General features: G+C 45.1%; 1 protein-coding gene across 3 annotated transcripts in view; it reads left to right on the forward strand.

The window, feature by feature from the left end:
• LOC134908899 (cytochrome P450 2K1-like) overlaps positions 1–25,835 on the forward strand; it is a 256,817-nt gene that overhangs the window by 68,541 nt on the left and 162,441 nt on the right. The window contains exons 1-5 of one of the 3 annotated variants that reach the window (XM_063915126.1): positions 628–646; positions 12,367–12,529; positions 13,431–13,580; positions 14,999–15,159; positions 22,205–22,381. In XM_063915126.1, the coding sequence (XP_063771196.1) occupies positions 12,403–12,529; positions 13,431–13,580; positions 14,999–15,159; positions 22,205–22,381 (615 nt within the window). In that variant the 5' untranslated portion in view covers positions 628–646; positions 12,367–12,402. Of the gene's footprint in view, positions 1–627; positions 647–811; positions 1,041–12,366; positions 12,530–13,430; positions 13,581–14,998; positions 15,160–22,204; positions 22,382–25,835 lie in introns of those variants that run through there. The other 2 variants (XM_063915124.1, XM_063915125.1) reach the window with 2 other exon arrangements.

Below are 25,835 nucleotides of genomic sequence, written 5' to 3' on the forward strand. Positions count from 1 at the left end.
CTGAGGTGTGCTGGGTCAGATGCGGAACTAGCGGCAGTGCTAGGGGGCACCAGGCAAAATCTTGCCTAGGGCATCAAGCTGGCACACTGTATTTTACAAAAACAAAAGTGCCAAAAACAAACCACAAGAATTATTAATGCATGTTTTACATACACTACCTATAGTATGTGTCACTTTTCCATGTGATAAAGAAAACTGAGAGAAGAAAACTGCAGCGTTGTTTCCAAGGACCATGGCATTACCCAATGTCAGACAGTCCACATTACAGTTACTGTACATCTATCAGCACTCTTACCCATACACTCTCTCGGGGTAATTCCAAGTTGATCGCAGCAAGAATTTAGTTAGCAATTGGGCAAAACCATGTGCACTGCAGCGGAGGCAGATATAACATGTGCAGAAAGAGTTAGATTTGGGTGGGTTATTTTATTTCTGTGTAGGGTAAATACTGGCTGCTTTATTTTTACACTGCAAATTAGATTGCAGATTGAACACACCCCACCCAAATCTAATTCTCTCTGCACATGTTAAATCTGCCTCCCCTGCAGTGCACATGGTTTTGCCCAATTGCTAACTAAATTCCTGCTGCGATCAACTTGGAATTACCCCCTCTGTCTGGACTCTCTTCAGATCGGCTGACACCCATGTAAGCAAGTCTGACGCTTTTTGCCTGGGGTGGGAATTGTTTTATGTCAGGCTGTGGAGCTCTAGTGATGTGTAATCTGGCTGTGTATGTTATGTGGTGTCATGTTATAGTGAGGGGAATGTGGGAGGTGCACCTGATATACTCACCGAGAGTCTGGAAGTCACATTTCATCCAAGGATCAGTCAGCAGCTACCAGCTCCTGAGAGAGTAAGCCATGGATTTCCTAGCTTCTGCTGTCTGGGCTGTAGTGCTAGCATTGGTTCTATACGTTCTCTCTGTGCTTAATGACTGGAAAACAACACCAAAGAATTTTCCTCCAGGACCGAGGCCTCTGCCTATCATTGGGAACCTGCATATCATAGATCATAAGAAACCTTACCTGACTCTAATGGAGGTAAGTTGGCCATGCTTGCCTACCTGACCTTCTCCATGAGGGAGAAAATGCTCTGTTCCTGGACTTTCCTGGTAATGTATGATTGCTATCACCTGTGGTGACCTAGTTAATTGATAAGAAAGGTGTTTCACCACAGGTGATGGCAATCATACATTACCAGGAAAGTCCAGGAACAGAGCATTTTCTCCCTCATGGGCGGTTATTCCGAGTTGTTCACTTGTTGCCGATTTTCGCTATATTGCGATTAGTCACTTACTACGCATGCGCAAGGTTCGCAGAGCGTATGCGCTTAGTTATTTTACACAAAAGTTAGGTATTTTACTCACGGCATTACAAGGATTTTTCATCGTTCTGGTGATCGTACTGTGATTGACAGGAAGTGGGTGTTTCTGGGCGGAAACTAGCCGTTTTCTGGGAGTGTGCGAAAAAACGCTGGCGTTTCTTGGAAACACGTGGGAGTGTCTGAAGAAACGGGGGAGTGTCTGGGCGAACGCTGGGTGTGTTTGTGACGGCAAACCAGGAACGAAACTGACTGAACTGATCGCAGTGTAGGAGTAAGTCTTGAGCTACTCAGAAACTGCTAAGAAATTTTTATTCGCAATTGTGCTAATCTTTCGCTCGCTATTCTGCTAAGCTAAGTTACACTCCCAGAGGGCGGCGGCTTAGCGTGTGCAATGCTGCTAAAAGCAGCTAGCGAGCGAACAACTCGATGAAAACTTTTCACATAGTTGGACATAGTGGAGATGTTGGATCCAAGCGGCCAAAGTTTACAATCTGCACCCGCGTCTCAACGGCTACTGCTTAAAGAAACGGAACAAAAACTGCACATAGAGAGAGGCAATTTCAGTGGGTGTATCTGGGTGGTAACAGGGTGGGGCTAGCCCGACGTGGGTGTGTTGTAGTCAGCAACTGTGTATAAAAATGCTTTTGCACTGACACAGGCGGCCATGGTTAGGTGGAGAATCTGTGCCCCCATAGGGCTGCAACCAGTGGTGCTGATCTTCATGCGCACATCTACTGATTAGCACAGCAGGCGGTGGGTGCCTCAGTAAGACGACCATTGGCTGCGACATTAGCACAAAGACACAGTTGCTGCTGTGGTGAAAGACGGTCATGGCGGTAACGCCTCCACCTCTGCATCAGGCCCATAGGGGCATATGTAATAGGGAGACAGATGTATTAAGCCTGGAGAAGTGATAAAGAAGTGATTAGTGGAGGATGATAACGCACCAGCCAATCATTACACTTTTGAAAAATGACAGTTAGGAGCTGATTGGCTGGTGCATTATCATTTTCCACTTTTCACTTCTTTATCACTTCTCCAGGCTTAATACATCTGCCCAAGGGTCCAGGTTTGCAGGAGGTGCGGGTTACCGGCCAATGTTGGATGTTTTTTTAAAGCGGCAATCATTTTCAAAAAAGAAAGAGTACTCTGCGCTATATAACACAAACAGAGGTGTGCAGTCTGTCATAGGGAGTAACTGACTCAGTAGGACTCAAGTGCCTTATTATTGCAGGACATTTAGTTAAATATACACTGGGACGCCAGTGTCTCTTTTTCTATCACCTTCTAATAGAACCAATTCATTATTTTTAAATATTTGCTGCTTGATATATATTGTTCTATTAATTGTAGCTCTTGAGTCAGAGCAAACAATTTGTTGCAAATTGCATGTTGAACGTTTGTTACATTTGTTGCTTTTAACAGATCTAATATAAATTTGTTTATATACACTTGAGTCCTACTGAGTCAATTACTCCCTATGACAGACTGCACACCTCTGTTTGTTACAGTGTTATATAGCGCAGAGTACTCTCTCTTTTTTCCCATAGTCTCTAATTGTTGGCAACCTAGCAAGTTGTTTTTACTCAGCTGCTGTTAATCACTAAATCCATACTGAGTAGGCACTGATCCGCCGGGCTCCTACCACCGCTGCGGCCCTGCTTGCTCTACAGACACAGGTACTCTCGGCCGCCTCCGGCCCCCCCTACCCCGCCCGGTCCCCTTCTAGCTGACAGCACCCTACCATAGTATAGCTGACCGGGGGCCACCAGACTCTGATGGCTTCTCCCTTGCTCACCCCCTGCTAATCCCAAAGCTGCTGGTAAAACCTTGAGTGGCTCTCGTAGCACGTCCTCTTCCTCACCTCTCGCCGGACCCCCATATCCTGAGGCCTGCTGATCTGCCCTGCGGGGAGTGCTGCGGTTGGGACGGGTGCTGTGGGCCCGGAGGTGGGTCCTCCCCTTGTTGGGTATACTAGTGCCAGTCACTGGCCGGTCCGTGACTGTCCTAGCCCATCTATTCGCCAAAACGGCTATTGCTAGTCAACCAGCCGCTCCAGCAATTAACATTCCCGCCATACCCGGAAGCTCGGTGGTCGTTGTGTTACTGTCCGACTTACTCTAGGTGGTGTACGACGACCGTAATGTTTTTTCTATGCTAAATCATGCGGCCATGTAATGTATAGGGGTTAATACCTCTCTCAAGCTTTGGGATCTCCTAGAGTTATGAGATAACTAGCCCTCTCGGTGGTTCATCAAATCGACGTCCTATAATCTACGGGGCGGTCATTGTGGCCACTGTCCACTTCCGCTATAATATGTCACAGAGAAACCGTAAAACTCCTGCTCCTGCTCTTGCTAAGCCTAGTATTCTCCGAGCATGGGAGAAAGCAGGACTCACTCCGCGCACCTCTCCCACAGCGGATCCTCTATCTGATGTTGACGAAGCCTCGTCTCCGAAGGCTAGCCTCACCACCCAAGATATTGTAGCAATTGTCACTAAAACTATCCAGACGGAAATGAGATCAGTCCTTGCTGAATTCAGAACTGAGCTCGCTGACCTGGGCGCTCGTACTGACTCTCTAGAACGCAAACTTGACAGAGTTTGCCAGTACCAAGCTGTAGTCGAACAAGAACTAGCTGAATGCCGTCTGGATATTGACCAACACGGAGACCACCTAGAGGACCTGGATAACCAGAATCGCAGAAACAATATCCAAATCCGTAACATTCCGGAAAGCGTCACCATGGAGGGTCTCCCGAGCTTTCTAGAGGGCCTATTCCTAGCTGTGATACCCGAGGTCCCTAAAGAACGTTTTCTTCTGGACAGGGCGCATAGAGCTACGCCCGCGACCGCCCCCTACCCAACCCCCTCGAGATGTTATATTACGGTGCCACTACTACAAGACCAAAGAAAAATTCATGTCAGCGGCCAGGGAACGCCAGACTATCGATTACTCTGGAACCCAACTTCAGGTTTATCAGGACTTGGCTCCCTCTACGCTCAGAAAACGGCGAGACCTCGCTACAATCACCAAGGTGCTCCGAGATCACTCCATAAAATATAAATGGGGGTTCCCATTCCACCTTCAAATCTCTAAAGATGGCTCTCACCACTCTATCAAGACTCCCGCCCAAGGCTATGACCTCCTTAAGTCCCTAGGTATTCTCGACTCCCTTCCTGACAAGATACGGAATCATTTCGCCACTGCTTCTCCTGGGAGACCTAAGGCACCAACTCCTGAATGGTCGACTAAATGAAATGCCGAACTGTCTATTACAGATGCGTAGTTTTATGTGTTTATGTTTACTATAGCTCACCTGGTCCTGATGCGCTGTCCGGCGCAGTTAACTCCTGTTGCTTACTGGACTGTCTTTTATTAGCGACTTGCGTTCACTGGCCCCTGTTGGTCCCACTCATCTAATGATTGTCGCGCCTTGACTTGGGAAGGCTGATCTGCTGGCTACCCCTGAGGGACAACTATGGGCCATGCTGATACTGGTGCTGTAATGTATGTCTGATATACCTGGATTACCCATGCTGGACTTTTCATCTTTCATCTACTTGTTTAGAGTCATTTAATCTTACTGTTCACACCATATCTCGTTACTGCATTGTAATTTTATTACTTGTTATATCATAACTCTCTTATAGGTTTATTACATTGTTCTAATAAGTTGTTGACCTAGCCACCCTAGACCCCTTGCACTGGCCTGCAGAGTGTATTCTTTCTCTTTTTCCATGCTGCTCCTCTTCCTTGCTGTTTATTGCTACTGGCACTACCCCCCACACCGAAGGGTCTGCCTCGTAGGCACTCACCCTTTCCCTCTTAGACCCGACCCGATCGTAGGAAAAGGTCTATCCCTTGAGTTTACTCTCAATTTTTGTTACCCCGTTACTACTATCATCTTTATTTTTTTGACTCTCCTTGTCTGTTTTTTGACCGACATACTCAATAGTTGCTTCTCGTGCAATATTCTGACTATTATTATCCCCCATGACTGTGAAACTACTATCTCTTAACGTCAATGGCCTTAACTCCCCAACCAAATGCTGCATGGCACTTCATTTTTTTAACAGACATAAACCTGACATAATCTTTTTGCAGGAAACCCACTTTAAGGCCCCCCATCCGCCTCTGCACTGTAAGCAATACCCACAAGCCTTTTATTCTACGATGTCAGCTAAACGCAGGGGCACTGCTATCTTAATTCACCGTGGTCTCCCCTTAGTTGTACAGGATACAGATTTTGATGATAATGGCAGATTTGTGATACTCTCCGGTACTCTCCACCAAACCCCTATCTCCTTAGCATCCATATATGCCCCAAGCATGCAGCAGGGGTCCTTTTTTAGGACATTCTCGGATCACCTCTCTAAATTCTCGAACTCCTGGGTCATTGTGGCTGGTGATTTTAATGCTACATTGGTCCCCTCTCTTGATAGGTCCCACCTAAGTTCAGGGCCCTCCTCCCACGCAAAATTGTCAAAACTATTGCAGACATGTATTACCTCTCATGATTTATATGATAGCTGGAGAACATTATATCCATCATCCAGAGGTTATACACATTATTCCTCACAACATAATTTATACACTCGTATCGATTATGTCTTTGTGGATCGCGACTCTACGCAAACCCTTTTGGGAGCTCAGGTAATTACGACCACGTGGTCTGATCACTATGCGATTACCATAGACATGGCCACCCCTCACAAACCCCCGACTGCGCGATCATGGCGTCTAAATGAATCGCTCCTTCTTAGGCCCTCTAATATTTCTCAAGTTGATGACGCGATTCTCAATTATATTACTGAGAATGCGTCACCCGATATATCCCCAGCCATCTTGTGGAAAGCCCATAAAGCCACTATACGAGGTCTTCTCATTAATCTCTCCTCCGCCCAGAGAAAGACTGAAGTTAAACGTATTGCTGACCTGAAAGCTGAACTGGCTTCTTTAACTCTACGCCACCAAAATTTTCCCAAAAAACGATTATACTTGAAAACCTCTCGCTAAAAGGGCAGCTATCACAGATCCTCACCAAGAATACGATCACGTCGCTTTTGTGGACCCGCCAGAAATGTTACAAGAAATCGGACAAAGCGGATACCCTGCTGGCCCGGCGATTACGCGCTAAACGTACCCTCAACCGTATACTTGCCCTGAAGGGCCCTGATGGCACCACGACTTGTGATCCTAAACTGATGGCCTCACATTTTCTTGACTACTATAGCTCCCTCTACAATCTCTCCTCCGACATCTCTAATGCCCCGCATCATGTTTCGGCTATTCAACAATATTTATCCTCTTGTCACCTGCCGAAACTTTCTGCCACAGACATTGACTCCCTCAACGCCCCTATCACACAGGAAGAGATCCTCGCTGCAATTCAGACGTTACGCCGTTCTTCCGCCCCAGGCCCGGATGGTTATACCGCTATTTACTACAATAAGTTTGCTCAATCACTCCTCCCTATGCTACACTCTCTCTTTAATTCATTAATGGCGGAAGGCTCTCTCGACGAGGCCACCACCAGGGCTAATATTATAGTCATCCCTAAGCCCGACCGAGATCACTTAGACATGAAAAATTACAGGCCTATTTCACTTTTGAATACAGACTTGAAATTATTCGCCAAAATTCTCGCGAATAGACTTGCCCCCTATCTTCCGGCACTGATTCATCCAGACCATGCTGGTTTTATCCCTAATAGGCAAGCTGCGGACAAACCCGACGACTTATAGATCTTATTCACCTCACCCATAAGGATTCCCTTCCGACCCTGGTGGTGGCCCTCGATGCGGAGAAAGCCTTTGACAGGGTAGCCTGGCCTTTTATGCAACAAACCTTACAAAACATTGGATTATGTGGCGCATTCTATAATGCCATTTCTTTGCTATATCGCAATCCCTCGGCTTCTGTTTTGGTCAATGGCCTGTCTTCCCCGCCCCTGTCTATTAAAAATGGCACCCGTCAAGGCTGTCCACTTTCTCCCCTACTTTTCGCTCTGGTAATGGAGCCGTTAGCGGCAAAAATTAGGTTGAATCCCAACATCTCTGGCATCCCAGTGGGCACACATGAGTACAAGATAGCACTTTACGCGGATGATGTTATTTTGACCCTAACTGATCCGCACATCTCTCTACACCACCTCTTTGAAGAGGTTCAGACCTACGGTAGCCTATCCAATTATAAACTTAATACCGACAAAACAGAGATTCATGACTTACATATTCCACCACGCGATCTCCGCTTGTTACATTCTTCTTACCCATTCAAATCGCAAAGCGCTAAGCTTAAATACTTAGGCATATACTTAACTAAGTCCTACTCAACATTATATGCGGACAATTTTCCAAGACTTATCTCATCCCTTCGATCTGACCTGACCACTTGGAATAAATTGTTTATCTCCTGGTTTGGTCGTATTACTGCGGTGAAGATGAACCTGCTTCCACGGTTACTGTATTTATGGCAGACCATCCCTATACACGAGATTTATCCAACTTTATTTGGTCTGGAAGAAAACCTAGAGTTAAAATGCGGCTACTCCAACAACATCGTTCCCGCAGGCGGCCTAGGTGTACCAGATCTTGTGAGGTATTATCGGGCCGCACACCTGACTACCTGTGTCCTCTGGCACTCACCCCCCACACAAAGAATATGGACTACCCTTGAAGCTCACACACTAGACGTGTACTCACCTTCTACTCTTCTGTGGTGCCCGCCACGCTCCCGGCCGACTTCTATGTCACTATTGCCAACGATACGCTTCTCGTTATCAATCTGGGACTATTGCACCCGCATTTACCAGCTACGGTCACAAACACCTTATCTAACCCCATTATGGAATTATTTAAACTTCCCCCCGGGTACTAATCATCGGGCATTCAAACACTGGACCACACACAATATTCTCTTTCTATGGGATTTAGCTCCCCTTTCTTCATTTCCCTCCTTTGCGGACCTGCAGTCCCGCTTCTCGCTACCGCGCTCGGTTTTCTACCAGTACCTGCAAATTCAACACTTTTATTCCTCCATCTTTAAAACCACTCACCCTGCGCAAGTACCTCCCCTTGAATTCTGGTGTCGTGGGCCTCACACAACGAAAGGGCTATTATCAAGCATTTATCGAATACTGATCGCATACAATGTCCCCCTTAAGGGAAATCATGAACTGGCTTGGGAGAGGGATGTTGGGGAAACTTTAACCATTGAGGAGTGGGCCAACATTAGACAGGAAATCACCAAGAGCTCTATATCAGTCTGTATTGCCGAAAACTCCCATAAGCTGTACTATCGATGGTACCTGGTGCCTTCCAGACTACACACTGTCTATCCAGCGTGTTCTGACAGATGTTGGAGACAGTGTGGACACAGAGGGACCTTGCTGCATGTTTGGTGGTCCTGTCCGCTGATTCGCCACTTCTGGCGACAAATTCATGAGTTAATCTTGCATGTCATGGACGTAACTGTCCCCAGTTCACCCCTCTATTCATTGTTATCTCACCCTATCCCTGATACTACACGCCCCCAAATTAGATTGATTAAGCATATTTTGAACACGGCAAAATGCCAAATAGCGGCAAACTGGAAATCTACAACTCCCCCCAATCTGCCTGCCACTGTTAATGCCATCTGGTTTACGTATAAACTGGAACGCATTACGGCTATATTACATGATTCGACAGACTCTTTTAGCAAGACATGGACGCTATGGACTTCCCACTTTAATGCAGAACCACCATTAACGACCTTTTGACCTATAAATGTCTATACTCTACTTCATTACGACAAGCAACCTAGATTAACAGACGTTTTCCCCCACCCTTTTTCTTTACGTCCTTCCTTACCCTACTCCCTTCTCCACTTTCCATGCTCTCGACTGTTTCTACACTCGGGAAGTCTCTAACTATTGTTAATATTTCGTTACTAGGAAAGTTGTTTTTTTTTCCTTTTCAAAGAAAATTTTCTGGTATCTTGCTGTCGATATATTTGTGTGACATCCTTTCTCATGTGTATTTTGTATTCTTCCTGATGTTTCTTATTTCTATAGTATTTTTGTTTACCTACTTATAAAAATCAATAAAAAGATTTAAAAAAAAAAAAATTCCATACTGAGTAATATCTATTTTTAGCGCCGGATAAAACAGGTCATTGACAATTTGTCTCGATTTGTGCTTGGAATCTGTTAGCAATCATTTTCAAGGCAAAACCAACCTGGTTTGGGTGCTGGGTGCAATAGATTCCTCTGAGGCAGGTGTCCCATTTCCACCCGCACACTACAGACAAGCATGGAAGTTGGTCTACGTGCCCACGTCATTCCCATGAGACAGGACTGTTCCTAGTGATATCATGGCTGTGAAGAAGGGGTATTAGCTGGAAGCCATAGTCTTGGAACTTATGTGATGAGATTTGTTCAGACAGACAGTGACCACTGTGGTTGTTGGGATGGGATGAATGGTCCATAGGGGTCAATCTTCAAACAATTTAAACACTTGCAATCCTATCTATATCTATTGTCCACACCTTCAATGGACATGTAAGGGAAAGGGTTCTCCAGTATGTGCTTAACTAGACAGGTTTAAGTAAAGCAATGGGAGCTTTGGAAATTTTACGTCACTTGTTTTTGGAGTTGTCACAAGACTGGAAAATGTATGTCTGTGCTATAGATAGTAGAAGACAGGTGCAGGAGTCCACACTCATATCTAAAGCTGGGTACACACTTGTTTAACCCTCGGCATATGAGACTGTTTATACAATCCATCTGCAGACCTGCTCGCAGAGTCTACATCCAATCCTTGCTACATACTTGTCCAATTTTTCAGTAGACTGATCTGTGTCTGCTAAATCATTTTGCTGAAAAAATATCATTTTGACAGGGGAAAGGGGGATTTATTAATGAGGAATTTAATAACTTAGAATTGCGAAGGTCGGGTGGTGACAGGATCCTCCCCAAAAAATATGTGGGGTAACCCCACCCCCAAGGGCATAACCAGCCCAAGACTCTTTGAGCTGGCCCTGGTTCATAAAATATGGGGAACAAATTGTGTAGGGGTTCCCCGTATTTAAAGAACCAGCACCGGGCTCTTTGAGTTGGCCTTGTTTCCAAAAACATGGGGAACAAAACAAGTAGGGGTCCCCAATATTTATAGAATCAGCACCAGGCTCCAGTAGCAGGGGGGTAGTGCCAGGGGACACACTTGATGGGATTCCACGGCCGAAGCATGCATCCCCCGTAACCAGTCAGGCCAGGCTGGGTATTCCTGGGGAAGTAGGGACCCCCCCAAGAAAGGGGTCCCTCCTCTCCAGGGCACCCAAGGACAGAGCTGAAACCCGGGGTTGTCCCCGTCACCCTTTGGCAGTAGGTGCCAAGTTGATAGTCCATTAGTGAAATATAGAGTAATACTGTCTTTTACAGGAAGACTACAGGACCCAGCAAGCCTCCCATGCATGCTTGTACTTGAAGAACCAAAAATACCAGCATTTAGGGCCCCCTCTAAAATAATATTCAAATAAAAACAAGACACCTAACGTTTTTATATTTTATTATACAGCATCTTCACCGAGTGTACTACAATTCATCGGCACTCGAGATCCCAGCGCCCAGCATACCTGCGCAGGAATCCCGACTGCCAGAATGCCAGAAGCGGGGGGCGAGCGCAAAAGAGCCCCTTGCTACGCACGCCAAGCTATTTATTCTTCATCCAGGGGTGTTGTAGACACCCCAAGAGGGAGAATAGTTGACAGTATCTCGGCAGTCAGGATCCCGGCGCCAGTATGCCGAGCGCTGGGATCCCGACAGCCAGGAGATTGAGTGCCTCCCCCTTCACCTGGGGAGTGGTGGCCTTTAAGCTCTGTTAAATGACAGCCACCTCTCTCCGGACTTCCCAGGCATCTTCACCTGGAGAGCAGTGACCTCTAAAGCTCATTTGCATGGCCACTACCTTCCTTAGTACTTCCCCGGCATTTTCCATCTTCAGGAGTTCTTCGTCGCTCCTCCACCACCGTACAAGGGGGCGGTACAATGACATGGTGAGCCGCGATTGGCTCACTATGGCCATCTTGGTTTTTCAAAATGGCCATAGTGCCATTTTTGAAATAAGAAGTAGCACTGTTGGTGTTCTGCACGCCACCCACTTCCCAACTCTGCAGAAGTGCAGTGTCTGGGCTGCCCCCATACCCCATGGCACCTCCAGACCTCTGCCAATTTCCGCAGCAATAGCACCGTAACCACATAGACACCGATAGTGTGCTGGGTTGCTGGGACCGGAGATCGTTTGCTAGCTCCAGGCTATGCAGCCTACACACTATAATATCGGTGTCCTAGTCGGTAGTCAGGTCTACAAGTTTTCAAGCAGGTTTAAAAACCAGGAGACCTAATAGGCGACCATGATCGGGTGTGTGGGTTGGTTGGTGGAGGGTACACACTTGTCCAGTATAGGTCGGGAGTTGGCTCTCCCAGGTATTGGCAAGTGTGTACCCAGCTGTATCAATAGGAGCACCAGAGTCTACTGCACATAATGTCAACATTATGAACATGTCAACATGTCTATTGCCGGCATAACGACCACATTCTCATGTTGACCAATGATTGTGGACATGATGAATGTAGACATAACAAGCCAAATCCAACTTGGGATACAGTATCTTCACTTGGGGTAGTATGACTTGCTAAAGTAATAGCAAGGAAACTACTTGTGCACACACCAGGACCATCCTGGATGGCACTGTAGAAAAGGTTCTTCAACTGGATGTAGATAGGAATTTCACACACAATTTTTTGCATGAGAGCAGGTAATATCTAATAGTCTACTAAGGTATGTCTGGTCTCATACATGCAACACTCCACCAATGGCTCCCAATGCAGGTCAGTCCTGGACAGAGGACCATGCTGAGCTGGGAAAGAGAAAGTATATACAACAGAAAGGGAGGCAAGAAGAGGCAGAGCATTGGGGCAACAAAGGTATATGCTAGTATTTAAGTATATTTTTTTCTCCTTAAGATACATTCCTAATGTTTAATCTTGGTTATTTCAGCTTTCGAAGACGTATGGCTCTGTGTTCACCATACAAATGGGCATGACGAAAATGGTGGTGTTGACTGGTTATGAGACAGTGAAGAACGCACTGGTGAATCACGCAGAAGCGTTTGGTGAAAGGGCTTATGTCCCAATTTTTGAAACGGTACAGAAGGGAATGGGTAAGATTACTTGAATGACACAAATGAAAAGCGAAAATGATGATTAAACAATATAAAATAGGCACCAATGTAAGCAAAAGACCTATATATTATACCATTAATCAACATCAGCAGTACCCGCAATAGTGGGTGTTCTGAATAAACGACTCATCTGCTTAATTAATGTTATTAATTCATATTATTAATAGCAGTAATTACTGACCAGCACCAACACTATCTATCTATGTATCTATCTATCTATCTATCTATCTATCTATCTATCTATCTATCTATCTATCTATCTATCTATCTCTCTATCATATATCTATCTATCTATCTATCTATCTATCTATCTATCTATCTATCTATCTATCTATCTATCTGTCTGTCTGTCTGTCTGTCTGTCTGTCTGTCTATCTATCATAGATATGTGTATATATATATATATATATATGTATACACACACAAATATAATATTATGTTTATATTGAGCCTATCATCAGTAATACACAGGTACTGATCATTGTGTTTGTAAATCTGTTCTCTATACAGTAACATCTGATATATAATGCCTCCTTTATACATATAATTGATTGTCAATACATTAACGGAGAGTCATTATTGCTTGTAATAATTGAAACTAATTTCGAAAAACCTTTCACCTTTCTGCAGCATATACTGTAACAGCGTGAATTTTATTTCACTTTATTCTTTATTATATTTCACATTTTCTATTTCTGTCTGATTTTAATATTTCACTGTATGAGGTTTTTTAATATTAACATTGAAAGTTACATTTTATTCTATCCATTTATTCTTGCTTCTGCGACAATCCCTTTTCTTCTCTTTGTTTCCAATACATAGACAGATGCTGTGTGGTCAGCTGCCATATATGTTAACACATTTCATTTTCTAAATCTAGGTGTTATATTGTCCCATGGAGATAACTGGAAAACCATGAGAAGATTTACTATTACAACCTTACGTGACTTTGGCATGGGAAAGTGCACTATAGAGGATAGAATTCTAGAAGAATGTGATCATCTGGTTCAGAAATTTCAATCATTCCAAGGTAAAATTTCTATATACCATCTAATGAATATTAACAAAAAAGAAATCCGGACGCAATTAATCCATAAAAACAATTAGTGGATTGTCCTATTAAAATGTAGCTCCCCTAACGGTAATTCTGGATTACCTAAAATATACAAACTATGGTGAAGGTGAGATAACAAACCTTCACCACTGGCGATTGCCAGCCGCCAATATATATAAAATATATATAAAACAACCACTGTAATTAGATATGATTTTTACTTATTAATTACAGTCTTTGCTTTTATATAGAGAAACACAAAAATAAACACATGGACACAAAAATTTGGATTCAGAGTAGATCATCTATTTATTTTAATTAAGAAAATAAACATAAATATTATGGATTCCTTATAGAAGGTGCAATAGCTAAGAAAGGATGTACAATAAAACAACAAAAACCTACAATGCACTACCTAAATAAACCTGCATTGTAAGATAAGACCGACAAGGTGCAAAATACACAACCATAACATGGGTAACCAGCTTCATCTTCTAAACATGTCTATTCTTCACATGTGGGATATGCTTGTTACCCCCAGAAAACCCAATGACAAGTAAAAGAGAGACCAGAAAAACTGTAAGGGAAGACCCACCAACAAAGAGACTTAGGTCCTGTAAGGCAACGGATCTGCCACATGTCCCTCACATAGCATCACCTGACCAGGTGGGGTTGGGAGCACCAACTATCCATGGTACAGTCAACTTTAACATATGTTACAATATGTGCACCAACATTCTCTGATTTTACATGAAATACACACCTAGGTGTTCAATATGCTTATCAAGTGTGCAAAGATTCTATGACATATACAGGATGGACTTGCCCACAGAGGTACAGTGGAAATCTCTGGTGGGCCCCACTGCCTGAGGGCCCTACCCCATCCTCCAGGGATCACGTTCCAGACTATGCAGTTGAGAGTTGCTAACCTAGTGGAGCAGGAACATAGAGGCTTGGTTCATTTCGATAGAAACTGCACCAAAATTCACCCTCTTGCCAACCAAACTAAGCAGTTGAGACATGCAACTATCCCACGTAATGTTGGGCAAGTCTATGTGGTAGCCTCATTTGGAGACTGGCCAAACCCCCTAAAGCAAGGGCAATTGCCTCTGCATTCCTTCATTCTTCAGTCTGACACTGGACATAAATCTACTGTATATCTATCGAATATTATTACGTCCCATGGAGATAACTGGAAAGCCGTGAGAAGATTTGCTATTAAAGCCTCATGTGACTTTGGCATGGGCCATCAAAAAATTGCACTGTATAAATTCCAAAAACTGTAATGGCATATCTCTACAGAGCCTGGTGTGACATATCATTCATTTGATTTACTAAGGAAATGCAGTTGTTCATTATTGTCCATTGTGTCACCATTTATCGTTGACTTTCAGGGAAACCATTTAATAACTCAGTATCTGTGAACGCTGCGGTTGCAAATGTGATAGTGGCGATTGTGCTTGGACATCGCATGGATTTTGAGGACCCCACCTTTTTACGACTCTTGAGTCTGACAAATGATATTGCTAGATATCTGGCAGCGCCTATGACAGCGGTACTTTGTTTTCTGTTATTTTATTGGTATTATATATTATTGCACTATAGCCAAATATTCTTACAACCACAAGTTCTATGAGATTGCCCATTGTCTAACACATATAGCCAGGGGTGCTGAGAGAGGGGGGTAGGTGGTGACCACAAATTTGCACAGGCCAGTGTCAAACTGGGACATAAAGGGTCCACAGGGAGAATGCATTGTCACGGGCCCCTGAAGCTGATTGAGGGGGTGTGGCTAGCCATCAAAGGGGCAGAAGTACAGAGAATACGGTAACTGCCAGTGTAGAGATGGATTAAGAATATTTCAAAGTGTACTTGTTAGTTACATTATTGAGGAGAGCAACATGTGGGGCACATTGTAAGCACTATAAAAAAAACTACAATTATACCAAAGTGCGGTATGCTAGTTGTACTGTAGTTTACACCCAGATAAGTAATCATTTAAGTCAAATTCCCTAAATGGAAGATTAGAAGCTGTGGGTCTCACCCAGAAGTTACATGAGAAAGGCTGAGCAAGGGTTCCAGCCAACCTAGGCTATCCTAGTCTCTGCTTACCCCTTTCCCAAAACTGAATTTGTGTGGAACTTATCACTTAACTGTCCTTGGTGTCAGGATGAAGTCCTGGGTGATTGAGCAAGTGAGTCACTTTAATTTGTGCCTTGCCCACAGTTTTAGGACAGTTGGCAAACTCTCTGCTCTCTCCTACCCAATACAATAGCAGCCACTGGGAAAGTGTAAACTAACCTCCCCAACCCATCCCCTCTCTATGTGTACCTGGCAGCTATCTTGGGGGTAAAAAGTAATATTGCGATGGTAGCGATGTTACCGCTGTTCCGATGTTACCGATATTCCCAACCGACGCCCACGGGAGCCATGGCAAAGTCCACAGCGACTGCGCATACATACGCACCATTGTCACAACAACACGGAACATCGACTCCCTGAGTGAGTGTATGGTCTTGTAGACTGGTCCCGGTAGTAGCGACATTGGTGCATGTTTCTCTACATATATATTAAAAAACAGCTGAAGGCAAATACGCCCCTTAAAAATTTTTGAGGCATGACATGTCTGCGTTTTTGTCGCCACTCCCTTGTGTCATTACAACACGCCCCCATCCTTATCATAATTCCGCAATTCATAAGTCAAGGGAACCAAAATGACCTACATGAATCACAGCATTATGCCACAAGGGGTGGGGCTCTGATTGAGGTCAGTCGGGGGGTTCTGGGTATTCAGAGACCATCCAGTGGTTATACATACTGTGCTATAGAGCAGTGGTTCTCAACTCCAACCCTCAAGTACTCCCACTTACAGGTCATGTTATGTGATTTCCAATCTGTGAATTCATGTGAGATAATTACCGATACCATGATAATAGTGGCACACACTCCTGCACATATGCCGTCCCTCAGTAAAGCGGCTCGAAGCACAACTGCCATGCCTCCTGAATTACCACAGCTCTCCCTGTTGTGTCTAACTCCACTCCTCTTTCTCTGACAATGCAAATCACACAGTGCTACAGAAGGGGCCCAGGCAGAGGCATAACTATGGTTTTTGGAGCCCAGGGCAAGATCAATAATGGCGCCCCCCCCCCCCCCCCTCTCACATTATAGCACACGCTATGAGCCAAAATTCACATTATAGCACCCAGTATGAGCCGAAATTCACATTATAGCACAACACACTGAACACATACACACATAAATATACTCACAGATAGAAAATATACACACACATAGAAGACATACACACAAACAACATGTACACAAACACACATTTACTCTGTCTGTTACCACCACTGTGTCCTCCTCCAGCGGTCCAGCGCCGGACACACACGTACACACGCATACTCCTGCTTACCCCTCCTGCGCCGGACACACACATACACACACAGAAACACACGCATACTCCTGCTTAATCCTCCAAGTGTACACACGCACACTTCCGTTTACCCCTCCAAGCCGGACACACACACACACCAGAGACATGCGGTGACACGCACACTGCTGCTTATCCCTCCAGGCAGTACACACACACAAACACACGCACACTCGTCCTTAACCCACCAGTGCTGGACACACAAACAGGCACACGCACCTCCAGCAACACACACACCCTGCTCACCCCTCCATTGCTGGACACATACACACCCCTGCTTACCCCTCCAACAATATATATATATATATATATATATATACACACACACACACATAGGTGTGCACAGAGGGGGGTGCCTGGTGCGCACAGGCACCCCCTAATGTCTGGCACCCCAATCTCACATGCCTGATGTAGCGATCACCGAGCAGGCTGATTACTGTCCCCTCTGCATTGCCCCCTGTCAGGACTGCATTACTGACCGGAATGCCTGGGTTAATCAAGGGTGCCACTGCCACCAGCTTTCTTACTCCCGGCTCCACCTCCATGTACAAAAACATGCTCACACGCCCACCTGCCACACCCGCCACATGCCCACCTCTCTCTTTCAAAGCTATGCCAACGCCAGCCACTGATAAGGATCAGCATGCAGCCAGCGTTCCTCTTAGAAAGACAAATTCAATACTGGCAGGGGGTCGGCAGCAGTATTGACACGTCACTCGTTTTTCCAGCAGCAGCAGTACTAGTCTGCGACTGTCAGTGTCAGTGAGTGACTGACTTGTAAGTAAGCTGCTGCAGCTTGCAGAGGAAAGAGAGGGGGAGCCAGACCAGGCTGAGGAGGAGCAGTGTAATTGCAGTGAGTGCCATCAGAAGTGTTTGTTTGGTGCACACCACATCTGACAATGTACCTGCTTTATTAAGATTGGTACAAGGGCGGATATTTTATATTGCATTGACCGTCAATAGATGGTGCTAGACACGCCCAAAAGGCGGTGCTAGACACACCCCTCCGATGGTGCACCACCTAATAAAACGAGCTGTGGACGCTTATGCACACACACACACTTGCTCACCCCTCCATTGCTGGACACACACACACACACACACACACACACACACACACACACCCCTGCTTACTCCTCCAACAACATACATATACACACACACACACACACACACACACACACACACACACACACACACACACCCTGCTCACCCCTCTATTTGTGCAGTGCTTACCCCTCCATTATCACCAACAGGCATTCGGTGGGTGGCAGGTCTGGGGCCCTCTGCGCACACTGGCGCTCACAGCGGCGGGCGGGAGGCGGAAATACATACATACACTGCCTCTCTCATGCATACACTGCCTCTCTCATGCATACTGTACATACATACACTGCCTCTCTCATACATACATACATACATACATACATACACTGCCTCTCTAATACATACATACTGTACATACATACACTGCCTCTCTCATACATACATACATACTGTACATACATACACTGCCTCTCTCATACATACATACATACATACATACTGTACATACATACACTGCCTCTCTCATACATACATACATACATACATACTGTACATACATACACTGCCTCTCCCATACATACATACATACATACTGTACATACATACACTGCCTCTCTCATACATACTGTACATACATACACTGCCTCTCACATACATACATACATACATACTGTACATACATACACTGCCTCTCTCATACATACATACTGTACATACACTTCCTCTCTCATGCATACTGTACATACATACACTGCCTCTCTCATACATACATACATACATACATACTGTACATACATATACTTCCTCTCTCATACATACATACATACATACATACTGTACATACATACACTGCCTCTCTCATACATACATACTGTACATACATACACTGCCTCTCTCATACATACATACATACATACACACATACACTGCCTCTCTCATACATACTGTACATACATACACTGCCTCTCTCATACATACATACATACACTACCTCTCTCATACATACATACATACATACATACTGTACATACATACACTGCTTCTCACATACATACATACATACATACTGTACATACATACACACACACACTGCCTCTCATACATACATACATACATACTGTACATACATACACTGCCTCTCTGATACATACATACATCCATACATACTGTACATACATACACTGCCTCTCTCATTCATACATACATACATACATACTGTACATACATACACTGCCTCTCTCATGCATACTGTACATACATACATACTGTACATACATACGCTGCCTCTCTCATACATACATACATACTGTACATACATACACTGCCTCTCTCATACATACATACATACATACTGTACATACACTGCCTCTCTCATTCATACATACTGTACATGCATACATACTGTACATACATACACTGCCTCTCTCATACATACATACATACATACTGTACATGCATACACTGCCTCTCTCATACATACTGTATATACATACACTGCCTCTCTCATACATACATACTGTACATGCATACGCTGCCTCTCACATACATACATACATAGCCTCTCTCATGCATACATTGCCTCTCACATACATACATACATACATACATACATAAATACATACATACATACTGTACATGCATACACTGCCTCTCCATACATACATCCAACCACCCTCCTCCCCCATCCAGGGCAGACTTTGGTCACTACCATTTACCCGGGGTGTGACTATAGGCAGCCACTACTCTGGAGGGCCCCACTATCACATTCACACCAAAGGGGAGGCTGCATCTTACCGATGGAACCGTGGAGGACTTACTGTTTCACTGTCACCATCTGTTTCTGCTGGCAGGGAGGCACTGCTCCTGTTGCTGCCACTGGCTCCATATAGGTGTGGTTGGCACTGCTGCGGGCGGGCCGCTGCTGCTGGTGAGGGGGTGGGCGGCTGCTGCTGGTGAAGGGGTGGGCAGCTGCTGATGGTGAAGGGGCGGGCGGCTTTTGTAATTGCCAGCGCTTACCCTCAATCCCCCCTGCCCTCCGTAACACGCAAAAATATCAAATAAAACAAACTGGTGCAGCGGGTTGCGGGGGGACAGTGCCGGCCGCCCTCCAGCCGCAGCCAGGGGAGACAGGGAGAGCCGCAGCGCCGAATCCCTGTCACACGGGGAGAGCGGGACGTGCAGGTGCCGGTGGCGCCCCCCTCTGCTGGGGCTGCCACGGCGCCCAGGGCACGTGCCCTGCTCGTCCCGTCCTAGTTACGCCTCTGGGTCCAGGTTTATCTTGACCTTTAATAAGATTAACTGAGACTGGCCAGTCGGACTTAATCCCCTGCTGTAATGACTTAATCCCCTGCTGTATTGTTCTCTGTATTGTATTGCAGCTGAGATCAGTAGATGAAGGGTTTATGATAATAAGTCATGTTGTGCCTAGGCGCAGAAAACTAGTCAAGATAACCATGGACCCATCTGTATAACACTCCACTCCACAGGGCGATTCAGAGCTGAATCACTCCGCACCACTTTCTTTGACAGTCCAAATCACACAGAACTGTATCACTCTGCCCCTCTTTCTCTGACAGTGTGAATTACAGAAAGCTGTATCACTCCGCCACTCTAACAGGGCAAATCACACGGAGCTATATCACTCCGCCTCTCTTTCTGTGGCAGGACAAACCACACAGAGCTATATCACTCCTCCTCTCTTTCTCTGGCAGAGTAACTGACTCAAGGCTATATCACTCCGCCTCTCTCTAACAGCCAAATCACACAGAGCTGTATCACTCCATCCCTCTTTCTCTAACAGGACGAATCATAGAGAGCTGTTTCACTCCACCACTCTTTCTCTGACAGGACAAATCACAAGAGTCATCCAGTATAATTTCCCAATATATTTCCTCTAGCTGCTATACAGAGGCATGTGCCCTTTCTGAGACATATCTCCCTCCTTGTGCCATATCTGTTAAATGATGCCCCAATTAGTCCTTCAGCTTCCATGAAGTGATTTCATGTAGAGAATTGGTGCCATCCACTCTCCTAACAAAATGTACAGTATGATCCATTTTTTGTTTCATGGAAACAGTTTTTGTTTCATGGAAAATTTTATGTTGAGAACAGTGGAATTCCCCATTATTATTATTTTTATAATTACTAGTTATTTATATAGCGCACACATATTCCGCAGCTCTTTACAAAGAATATTTGGCCATTCACATCAGTCCCTGCCCCAGTGGAGCTTACAATCTATATTCCCTATCACATGTACACAGAGACACATTCACGCTAGTGTTAATTTTGTTGGGAGCCAATTAACCTAGCAGTATATGTTTGGATGGTGCGAGGAAAGCGGAGTACCCGGAGGAAACCCACGCAAGTACGGGGAGAATATACAAACTCCACACAGGGCCATGGTGGGACTCGAACCACTGACCTCAGTGCTGTGAGGCAGTAATGATAACCATTAGATCATCCGTACTGCCCCATCCACCGTGACAGGGCCACAGCTGCTTCCTTACACACAAAGACATCTGCAATAGATTGTTGAAATTTCCCGATCCCATGATGCTATGCCGGGGAAACTAAAATATTCAACACGTTAAAAGATTCAGTTTTACCGATCCGAAAATGGTCGGGATCAGCAAATCAGGGATGGGAGCCAAATGTATGGGGGGCTTTACCGAGTTCTCTTCCATCCGGTGTTGTAGGGGCAGACTCTGCCTGGCTATAGATAGTGTAGAGACAGTTAGTCAGTAACAGTGACAGGTTGGAGCTTCTGATTGGCTGGCAGGGCTTGGTTTCGGGAGAGTCAGACTCCGAGTGGCTGCGAGAGAAGGGAAAAGACATCATAGGACTCCAAAAACACAAGAAAAGGGGCCTGATTGGCTGCAGTAAGAAAAATCTACTATGATTGGCTATTCCTATATAGACCCCTCATGGTCTATCAATAAACTTTTTTATATAATAGAAACTGCTGGATACAATGAACTTAAGTTTTATTGTAAGAAAGGACTCTTTATAGGAACAGAGCTACCACCGTCATCATTCACGCCATACTCTCTCAGCAGGTCGCTATTACAAAAAAAATATATATTTATTTTTATCTGTATCCCTCCTTTTTTTCTAGCTGTACAACATGTATCCTGGTGTTATGAGGTTCTTTCCCGGAAGTCACAAAACAGTTATCACCAATGTAGCGGAAATTAATGAGTTTATCACAAAAACCTTTGTCAGCTATCTGAAAGAACTGGATGCGAATGACATGAGGAGTTTTATTGACGCGTTTCTTGTCAGACAACAAGAGGTGAGCACCAGCGGCGGGATGTAATGGCGCCCAAGTTTGCTGGAGGCGCGGGATGCTGGCCGAACTCGGATGTTCCTGAAAATCATGCCTTGTAAATGATTGTGCGTTACGAGTTCGGTCGGCACCCCACACCTCCAGCAAACTCTGACGCCATTACATCCCGCTGCTATACTCGACGGCAGGACATTTTATATTTGAAGACATCAAGGGTGGATCAAGAGAGAGGGAGGGCTTGTGCACATCTTCAATACCCCCTCCCCCCCTTCTTGCTGGCGGACTCCTTAGTATTATAAACTGTGACTGTGCAAATGGTTTACTATGCATCCACCAGTCTCCGGGAAACAGGTGCCATTTTCCCTGTGATTTCTGTCATGCACAGATCTCTACAAACATGGTGTCTGTGCAATGTTCCCAGTAACATCTGTAGCACTGACAAAGAAATAAGGGGCTCATTTATCAATGAGTGATAAAACTCATTGTGAATGATAGATGGTGCTCCAACCAATCAGCGCCCAACGGTCATGTGTCCAGCTCCTGTCATGTGTTCAGCTCCCAACTGTCATGTGTTCAACTCCCAACTGTCATGTGTTCAACTCCCAACTGTCATGTGTTCAACTCCCAACTGACATGTGTACAGCTCCTAACTGTCATGTGTTCAACTCTCAACTGTCATGTGTTCAGCTCCTGTCATGTGTTCAACTCCCAACTGTCATGTGTTCAACTCCCAACTGACATGTGTACAGCTCCTAACTGTCATGTGTTCAACTCTCAACTGTCATGTGTTCAGCTCCTGTCATGTGTTCAACTCTCAACTGTCATGTGCTCAGCTCCTGACATGTGTTCAGCTCCTGTCATGTGTTCAGCTCCTGTCATGTGTTCAGCTCTCAAATGTCATGTGTTCAACTATCAACTGTCATGTGTCCAGCTCCTGTCATGTGTCCAGCTCCTGTCATGTGTCCAGCTCCTGTCATGTGTCCAGCTCCTGTCATGTGTCCAGCTCCTGTCATGTGTTAAGCTCCTGTCATGTGTTCAACTATCAACTGTCATGTGTTCAGCTCCCAACTGTCATGTGTTCAGCTCCTAACTGTCATGTGTTCAACACTCAACTGTCATGTGTTCAGCTCCTGTCATGTGCTCAACTCTTAACTGTCATGTGTTCAACTCTCAACTGTCATGTGCTCAGCTCTCAAATGTCATGTGTTCAGCTCTCAAATGTCATGTGTTCAACTCTCAAATGTCATGTGTTCAACTCTCAACTGTCATGTGTTCAGATCCTAACTGTCATGTGTTCAGCTCCTGTTATGTGTTCAGCTCTCAGCTGTCATGTGTTCAACTCTCAACTGTCATGAGTTCAGCTCCCAACTGTCATGTCAGGACCGTAACTAGGGGGGGCTAAGGGGGCATGTGCCCCGAGTGCAGGATTTGAGGGGGTGCCAAGGAGTTACGGAGGAGCAGGGTTTTTTTTAAACCGGCAGTACTGTGCTGCTCCTGTGAGACAGCAGACAGCTCCCAGGGCAATGTTTCTGACCCACCTGTCTGCCCACAGCTGGCTCCGTCGCTGTGCAGGTGAGCTCCAGTATCTGGAATCTCTCCTATGCCGGCTACTGTCTTAAACTCTCTTCTTTGCCATGCAGTGCTGCGACTAGCGTGCGGTGCACTGCGCAAGCTATAGAAGCACACTGCTCCCAGTTAGCAGTATCAACCTCTACTTTGCCTCCCAGATGGGGGGATTTGCTGTAGCTTATAGGGTATGTAGTGTAGTAATGTATTGCAGTATATAGGGGCACGTAGTACACTGATGTGGTGTACCATATAAGGGGATGTAGTGTAGTGATGTAGTGTAGCATATAGGGCATGTAGAGCAGTGCATAGGGGCATGTAGTGTAGTGATATAGTTCTGCTTGTAGGGGATGTAGTATAGTAGTGTAGTGGATAGGGGAATGTAGTGCAGTGATGAAGTGTTATCATATAGTGCAATGTATGGGGACACACAAAGGAGCATGTAGTTGAACACGCTGGCGGGGCATGTGACACATAGGGTATTTGAGGCACTTAGGGGAATAGTGTCCAATAGTATCCTCTTTTTTTCGCATTTTTTGATAATAATATGATTATTTTAGTCTGACAGATTGTTTTTGTTAGTTTTTTTGGGAAGGGGCGCCAATTTTCTGCCTTGGCCCGGGTGACGAAAATCCTAGTTTCAGCCCTGGTCATGTGTTCAGTGTTCAGCTCCCAACTGCCGTGTGTTCAGCTCCCAACTGTCATGTATTCTGTTCCAAACTGTCCAGTGTTCTGCTCCCAACTGTCCGGTGTTCAGCTCCCACCTGTCCGGTGTTCAGCTCCCACCTGTCCGGTGTCCGCTCCCAACTGTCCGGTGTCCCACTCCCAACTGTCATGTGTTTTACAGTTGGGAGCTGATTGGCTGGAGCACCATTTATCATACGCCACAAGTTTTATCATACACAAGGAGTTTTATCACTCGTTGATAAATGGGCCCCTAAGTATTGTAAATGGGTGCAGGCTGTGCGATATGCACCATACACCCTGAACCAATTCCATGGCAGAGATGCAAGTTTCATTTATTGAACAATAAAACAGTTAACCAACTGGCATATCTACAATAAGTGCAAGGTGTGTGGTGCATATGGGCCCTGCACCTATAAAAGTATGTCTGCATCCCAAGTTTTCCTTTGATATTATATATTTGGAAAGATGGCAAAGATCCAAGTGATAGTAAAGGCAATGGCAGTGTGCCAGAGCATTTATATCTGCTGTGACAAAAGGCAAAGGGCAGATGAAGAAGAGGACATTGCAAACAGACCTCCCCATCCCCCAAGTCATTAATACGACCCTGAGATAACCCTTACATATTCAGAGAAAACTCTCTTGGAATTTCTGGAGGACTCCCCTGTAGAACAGCCTCCATGATCCCCACCCACTTCCCGAGAGACATTAGTGCTGCGAGGGCACAATACAATTTATGGTGCCACAGCCTCATGTTCCCCCACAAGGACCATCCTGTACAGGAAATTCCTGGAAAATAAGTGTGGGTAGGGAAGCAAATCTTCTTGAACTGTCACCAGAAGCTTGGACCCCAAGGTGCATCTCTTTCCATAGACCACTAGCTAGCTGAACCTGAGCTGGAGGAAAGGGATGGCCTTGCCAAATTTTTGGATATAGGTTCCAGGCCCAAAAACAGAATTTACCAATTTATTGGTGAAAGAGTCTTCACTGGAGAACACACGTCCTATCCATTTATTTTACCCAGCTTAAGAGCTTAATTAAGTTTACAGTATATGCATCCACCAATATTTTTCAGGGCAACCACTCCCAATATGTAAAATAATAAAAAACTCTTATGCAATTCCCAAAGAGTTTCACGTACAATGGGAGGGGGGCGATGTATCAATCCTTGGAGAGTGATAATTGGAGAAATTCCCCATAGCATAGACAT

Source organism: Pseudophryne corroboree, chromosome 4 (assembly GCF_028390025.1).
Source record: "Pseudophryne corroboree isolate aPseCor3 chromosome 4, aPseCor3.hap2, whole genome shotgun sequence".
In the NCBI taxonomy this organism is placed as follows: Eukaryota; Metazoa; Chordata; class Amphibia; order Anura; family Myobatrachidae; genus Pseudophryne; species Pseudophryne corroboree.